Source organism: Rhodamnia argentea, chromosome 6 (assembly GCF_020921035.1).
Source record: "Rhodamnia argentea isolate NSW1041297 chromosome 6, ASM2092103v1, whole genome shotgun sequence".
NCBI classification, from domain to species: Eukaryota; Viridiplantae; Streptophyta; class Magnoliopsida; order Myrtales; family Myrtaceae; genus Rhodamnia; species Rhodamnia argentea.
In genome coordinates this window covers 5,451,830-5,459,602 of record NC_063155.1, presented here as the reverse complement: position 1 = coordinate 5,459,602, position 7,773 = coordinate 5,451,830, and the positions used below count along the sequence as shown (strand labels likewise).

The window sequence follows — 7,773 nt, the reverse complement described above, 5'->3', positions numbered from 1 at the left end:
GCATTTGCTTTGGGTTAAAATGTTATGAGTTCTTTGGTATGCTTCAATTAATTTCGTCATGTGCAATGATGAGAGTGTTTTCTCCATTACTTTCAGGATTTCTATTAGGAAAATCTAATACTGTATCATTTCTATTAGGATTTCTATTAGTATGTGATCTTTAATTCTTTTCAAAATACGTATGTGTACTTATTGTTATTTCGTTTGGCTGATATTTTCGGCTCTATTTTGCTGAATATGGCCAATTGCTTATTCCACTTTCTTTATTCTCTCGGTCGATTGAGACAGAGATAAGACGATCTTCTCAGTAAAGCAGATTTTGTATGTGCAATTGATGGAATCAGTTAGCTGGTTGCTGTTGTAAGTAGTTTCTTTGTTTTAGTGGTTTAAAGCTCTAGCAAAAAACAAAGCTGCACTATATAGATGTTGAGCAACGAAAGTGACTATTGACGTGTGCTCAGTTTCCCAAGGCATTGGAAATCTAGACCGGCTCAGAGAATCACTAACGCTAGCGCGACATGCACACATTTTATGTGGTCTTTTATGTTGCTATAATGCCATTTTCTCAGGCCTTGATACTTCATAGTCTCTATGAATGCTTTTTATAACCGAATGAGGTAGATGATTTTGAACCAGGGGGAGTTTTGGGAGTATAAACTTGTACATCTGGTGTTTAAAGTTTGGTTATTGTTTTCTAGTTCAAGTGTTGAAGCTCAGTTTTTTATCCTGGGCAAACGTATGTACTGTGCACCAGCTGCAGGATATTTGATCCTTTTCCTGGTGGATTTAGTTTCAGCATCTCTTTCCGAACTTTTGTAATTTGCTTAGTTGTATATTTGCTAACTCAGGTGCGGTAAACTTGCAGGTCACAGAGAAGACGACTATTCTATCCACTACAGACACCAGAAATAGGTAAATGCTGGCACATGTGGGAAGGCCACTGTCAAAGATACCTCAAGCAGATGGGCAAACTCCTGTTCCTTATGACGAGATGCGTTCTACTCCCAATGTGAGTAACATTTAAGATATTAGAACACAGAATTGAATGCTTGATCCTCTCTTCTGCTTTTTCTAATAATATAATTCTGAATTTTGCTTGTTCATGCGTTTCCTTTTTTGATGCTGTGGGCAGAAAGTTCCGTAGTTGCCTTCAGGATCCATGTGATGAACACATATCTTGATAAACTACATGTAATTGCACATTTTAGGAAGTCTTCAGACGGTGCAAGGGTATACCATGATCTGCGCTAAAATTCCAAATAACCACCCTTCTCCACTGCCCCCACCAAAAAACAAAAATAAACAACTTAAAAAAGTTGTTATCCATACCGTGCCCTACATTTAAGGTTGATTCAATTTGAGATGAGCAACTTTCGCGAGAAAAAAGGGCGATACGGAGCAATCTCACTGGTTGGTTCCCTTCTGATGTGTTTTCTTTCTTCGCAATGCAGATTTACAATTATCAAGGAGTCGTGAATGAAGATTACAACATTGCTAGTACACCAGCTCCAAATGGTATTTGCGACTTTTGCAAGTTCATGACATGTGACCCAGTCCTTTGGTGTCACTAGTGTATTAGAAGACTTAGAAGATCTCCCTCTTGTTTTTCTTCAGACTTACAGGCACCTACTCTTGCTATTGGAGTTCATAATGATGTTGGAGACGATGAAGATGAAGATGAGCTACCGTTGAATGAAAATGATGATGATGAGGATGATGTAGATGAGGGAGAGGAGGTAAATACTCAGCACCTAGTTCTAGCTCAATTTGACAAGATGACAGTTGCTTCAGGATGACAATGATGATCTGCCTTGGACCTATCATATTTTGTTCAGGTAGAAACTATGTTTTCAGTTTGTGTTTTTGTGTGGATAGGTGACACGGACGAAGAGCAGGTGGAAGTGCACACTTGAGGATGGCATAATGCATATAAACAATAAGGATATCCTTTTCAGTAAGGTCAGGTTCTAGGGATAATCGATTGCACTTTTTCATGCTTCCTCCACTCTCTGTTCTTTTTTTCGGGATTTCTATTAGGAAAATCTATTACTGTATCATTTTCCAGTTCTATTGATGATATAGATGTAAAGATATACTGTATCGGTATTTATTTGGATTAAGATGTTACAATTTCTTCTTTTGGTGACTATAACATCTGTCCTTGAATATTTACGTCTTATTACTTGCTCACTCAATGGTAAATATAAATTCTAGAAATTAATTTTGCTTTTAGTTACATTTAAAATCGAAGAATGAAAAAATTATTTTACCATACGATCATCACAAATTATAAAATCGTCCCGTGCCTAGTCGTTGCTAAATTCGTCGTCCGTTTTTCCGTCGCAAAATTCATCTCTAAAGAATAAACAAAAATTCGTCGCAAAAAAAAAATTATGTCGTCACTAATTTCAGCCACTTCGCTGGTACTTTCGTCACAAATCATTGTACCTACACAACTTTTCCTTGCAAATGCCCAACGTTCGTTGCACGAATATAGCGACGGTCACCAATTTTTGTCGCAATATAGCGACGAATTTTTCAATATTTGTCGCTAAATAATTGAACAGTAATGTGGCATTAGCGACGAAATTGGGAGCGAAACGTAATTACCGATGAAAACAATTCCTCGCCAACGTCGTCGCCGAACTTTGCGACGAACAAGTTCGTCGGTACGTTGCTACGTAAAAAATTCGTCGCAAAGATATTATTTGCTACGGTAAAAAATTCGTCGCTAAGTTCGTTGCCACCTTCAGACACATTTGTGCGTCGTTCATTTGCCATGGAATTTTTCCGTCGCAACGTTCGTCACTAAACCGTTCGTCTCTAATTTGTTACGGAAAAAATTCGTTGCTAAATTAGCGACGACTATATTTTTCGTCGCTAATTTGCCACAAACGTACTCCATCGCAAAGTGAGTCGGTAATTTGCGACGAACAATGTCGTCGCTCATTTGCGACGGATATTTGTTCGTCAGAAGTATCGTCGCAAATTGGCGACGCCGTATTAGCCACGAATATTTTTCTGTCGCAATTTTCGTCGCAAAATCGATTAGCGACGAATTTTTCCAAAATTTACGTCGCAAATTTCGTGGCTAAATCGGTGTTTTTTTGTAGTGAACGCGCGGCATGGATAAAAGATTGACCATGGATTTGCTCGATGGAGGCATTTATCCTTTTCTTATTTCCGCTACATGTTGCGAGGAGAATATTGCAGTGGAAAGTGTGAGATCGGTGGTCGATATCCGCATTTCGGTCTTATCACTAGGGGCCTTAAAAATCATGAGAATATTTCCCTCCGTTCTTCAAGCTTCTTGTGATAAAAACTGTAATGTATGCTTGAATGTTGGGATTCAACAAGCAGAGGTGTTCTGTTTTAAGGTGGAGATGCTTTGCCTGTGCTTTGTGCCAACCTAATACTTCATCGGTTGTCCAACAATGGGGTCCACCTACGGTACAGTAGGGACCATAACTTGTCGGTCCGAACAGCGTATCTTGCAGAGAAGGATAATATTCGGTGCACGGTGAATGTTGCTTGGAGACTCTCAGTTGATCTTTCTGTGGACACTGAATTACTTTTGCTAACAACTCAACTTGATCATTTTGATGGCCAGCCTTGGTCGTGTCCGTTTCTCCAGGCTGAACTGGATACGAGTGACCGATTATCATCATTGCACTTTCGATTTAGTCTGATCGATTCAGTTCGACAGTGTCCTTAGTTTGGCTTGTCTGCATTGCCATAAAAATGTTGAAATATGTACTTGTTCCCGTAATTTAATGCAATTGAATTGGGGGAGTGAATCTCATATCCTGAAATTCTATACTTTGACCCAAAATGAAGAAGCCCCAGAATTGAAGCTAGGTAGTTTGGCGGTTCTTATGAGGGCAATTTTCCTCCTAATATCACTGACGTAACTCTTGTTTCGGTTCTGTTTGTCGAGTTAGGCTTTGTGATCCGACCGAGGTCAGTGTTTTAAATTGGAGTTCCCTTAATTCCCTCTGATGTCCTCCGTTTCGATCGAGTTAAGTTTTCTAAATTAGCGCAAGTGATCTTTCATTCCTCCACGACGAGGCGGCGACTTTTTAACTTCTTGAGGAAAATTTTCTAATGACGGTAGGAAATAGGACCGTTTTCCTACAAGATGGATTAAGGTAGACTTTGTCTCAAAAAGGGGATCTGTGGTCACCAACTTAATCTTACGTAAGGTCCAAGCTTTAACCCATCTTTGTGCTAAAAGTTGCTATGTTGAATCCATCATCCTGGTGTTGCTCACCCGTGATGAATTTGGAGATTGAGTTTTTCTTAGCACTCTCAGGATTCACAAAATTGAGGGTCATTGATGAATTCGGTCCAATAGATTTGGGTATAGATAAAAAGTTTCACTTTCTCACGGTCAATGAAAAAAGTGTCAAAAAAGTCATAAACCTATCGCATTAGTGCTAATTCAGTCATATACCCTTTTTTGGTGCCAATTTAGTCATAAATCTTTTGTATTGGTGCAAATTAAGTCCTAAACCTTTAATTAGTGCCAATTCAGTCCTAAATCTTTTACAATAGTGCCAATTTAGTTCTAAAAATTTTGCATTTATACCAATTGAGTCAATTGGGCCAATGTTGATTGGAAATCACCGGCATGGACGTCAATTATCCTACGTGGCACAGTTGGGGCTAACGTGGATATTTTTTTAAATATTTTAAATATTTTTAAAAAATAATTTTGAAAAGAACCAAAAAAATTATTTAAAATATTAAAATAATATTAAAAAAATGTCCAAGTTAGCGCTAGCCGTGCCATGTAGGATAATTGATGTCCACGTCAACGATTTTCGTTCAAAATTGGCCGAATTAACTCAATTGGTATAAATATAAAAGATTTAAGACTGAATTGGCAACAATACAGAAGATTTAGGACTAAATTAGCACCAATAAAAGGTTTAGGATTTAATTAACATCAATACAAAAGGTTTAGGACTGAATTGGTACAAAAAAAAAGTTTATGACTGAATTGATACTAATACAATAGGTTTAGAACTTTTTTGACACTTCTCACCACGGTCAATAGTTGAGCAAATCAGGTGTGGTATGTTTAAGCAGTTAATTATTTGATTCTTGCTCGAATTAGGAGATGAAAAATTACCGATCACCGCTAACAAACTCTTGTCTAGTCGGGTCGGACTGTATGGAGCATGCTTCTAGTAGATGCGGTGAACCGGGAGATCAAACGGAAAATCACTTTAAGCCGAGGTAAATATATACCGATTGCAATCGGGGGTTGGGGGGGGGCGGGGGGCGCTCCTGCAACTCCAGTTTTTCATTCCTAGGCTGTTAGCAGGACTATGGAAAAAGCAATTAGATCTGCAGCCCGTTATCCTTGGGCAAATGATTCAAGATGACGACCCTTCTATTAAACAACTTGTTCCCTGTACAAGCCAATCAGAAATTTCTTGTCACCACAAAGAAAGAGTAAACAAGAAGATGTCACTGTCACCATCAACGATAGCTATTGTGGCAGAGCTCAAAAATCTGTCCTCCTACCTCTTCATCTTCAACCCATCTTCGTTAAGAGGAAGAGAAACAGAAACAAAGCAAAGAAAATCGAGGAGAAGCAGCGAGTTCAGATTCCCAGGGTGAAATTGGGCAGTCAGGGATTGGAGGTAACGATCTTTGCTTCCTTCGGTCTTTGTGAGCCGGCTTTGTTCAAGTGATGACTGAGTTCTTGTCTTCATGTTTTCAAGATTAGTAGTTTTTGTGTCAAACCCTAAAGATTGTGCCTGTTCTTTGTGACATTTGACCGAGAGACTGTTTAGAAACTTTAGAGTGCACCATAGTGCCCAAAGTCCTTGGCTCCTTGCATTGGATGATAAGTGTGACCTGGGTTTTTGATTAAGGGTGCAAACGAAGTCGGGTCATCCCAGTTTACTACTCAAGCTCGACCGAGCTTGATTGAAGCTCAAGCTCGACTCAATGAAGTGTTCGGTAATAACCTCAAGCTCGAAGCAGACTGTCCAAAAGCTAGAATTTTACATGAGACCGCAGGCTGAGCTTGAACTTAGAGCTAAGCGAGCTTTGAAGGTGTAACGAAATTGAAAAATAAATTGAGTACTCGAATGCCTCAAAATTGAAATGATTGAGTCGAGTTTGAGTCAGGCTCGTAGCAGTTCAAGAGTAGCTTGGCTCTGGTGTGCTCTTAATTCGGGGTACTCTTTGTTATTTTTCTAGACCAGATTTGAGGTTTGAGATTGAAGTAACTCAAAGAGAGGGATACTAAATCCATGATATCCTCTATTCTTGTGCAGGTGTCTAGACTAGGCCTTGGATGCGCAGGGCTTTCTGGTGTCCTGAACGCTCCTGTTTCCCATGAAGCTGGATGTTTACTCATAAAGAGAGCATTCGAGAAGGGCATCACCTTCTTTGATACGGCGGATGTTTATGGTCAGCCTTGCGACAATGAGATCGTGATTGGGAAGGTGATGCCTGTTATAATTAGCTTCAATGCATTAATATCTTGACCTCTTTGTGATAAGTTTGACTCTGAACATTGTTAAGAAACGGGCATTTTGAGTCTGAGATGATACCTCTTATTAGTACAGTGTGTTGTTGCCTACTTTCTTTGCTGGTTGTCCCGTTACTGAGACCGAATTGATTACTCACTCAGGCTCTGAAGGAGCTTCCGTGAGATCAGATTCAGTTAGCGACGAAATTCGGCATTTAAAGGATGGCGGGGGGCCAAATTGCCATCAGAGGTTCTCCTAATTATGTAAGAGAATGCTGTGAAGGCAATCTTAGGAGACTCGGGGTTGATTACATAGACTTGTACTATCAGCATGGGGTGGACACCACAGTGGCGATAGAGGATACTGTAAGCACTATCAAATCATGGCGTTTCTTCTCATTGCTTTCTAGCGTATGAACATTTTTCTCCAAGAATTGCAATGTGAAAAATTGGTTTAAGCTAAATGAATTGCAATTGGTAAGATGGATGGGAGAACTCCAGAAGCTGGTGGAGGAAGGGAAGATAAAGTACATTGGTTCGTCGGAAGCTAGCATCGATACGATAAAGAGAGCTCATGTTATTCATCTAATCACAGCTGTGCACATGAAGTATTCTCCGTGGACTCGCGAAATCGAGGACGAAGTAATTCCACTTTGCATGTCTACTCCAATTATCCTCATGATGTTTATTATTGTCCCTTCAATATCTCAAGGAAATGAGGCAGTTTTTACATGTCTTTCAATTTCAGAGAACTCGGCATTGGGATAGTCGCAAATAGCCCTCTAGGTCATGGGTTCTTTGGCGGGAATGCAGCTGTTGAGAGCTTTTGATGATGATCGATCATTAGTCTATTGGCAAGAGCATCCAGACCCCTACTAAGAGATCCAAACTAGAAGTCCCCATTTACAGCACAAGATGTAATGCCTATCTAAGGACACTTTTCCCTTGACATCCAGACCACTAATAAGTCTTTCTCTAATTAACCTCTTAATTTGCGAGAGGATTAAATCAGAGCATACAGAGAGAGTGGGATTATGCAGACGACAGTTTACTGCCTTAGAAACAAAAGTTTCGGGTTTCTTGGTGATATATCAGCTGTAAATATGTTTCTTTGTTAATTCTCTATTGTTAGGATAAAAACATTGCCACTTTCAATAACAAAGTCAAGATGTTATAAATACATTTACGTTGGTAGGAAAAACTTAACAATCAAGTTCATTAATGAAACTTGGGAAAGAAGTAGGAAAAGTCAAGATGTCATAAATGCATTCACATTAGTAGGA

General features: G+C 39.4%; 1 protein-coding gene and 1 pseudogene across 1 annotated transcript; both read left to right on the top strand.

Annotated features, from left to right (window-relative positions):
* The first annotated feature begins 868 nt into the window (after positions 1–868).
* LOC115745575 lies at positions 869–1,965 on the top strand. Its single transcript, XM_030681145.2, has 3 exons — positions 869–1,009; positions 1,452–1,515; positions 1,615–1,965. Exons 1-3 carry the CDS (start codon positions 917–919, stop codon positions 1,794–1,796), a joined length of 339 nt encoding a protein of 112 aa, XP_030537005.1. The 5' UTR covers positions 869–916; the 3' UTR covers positions 1,797–1,965.
* A 3,440-nt stretch (positions 1,966–5,405) lies between these two features.
* LOC115741381 lies at positions 5,406–7,295 on the top strand (annotated as a pseudogene).
* The last annotated feature ends 478 nt before the right edge of the window (positions 7,296–7,773 follow it).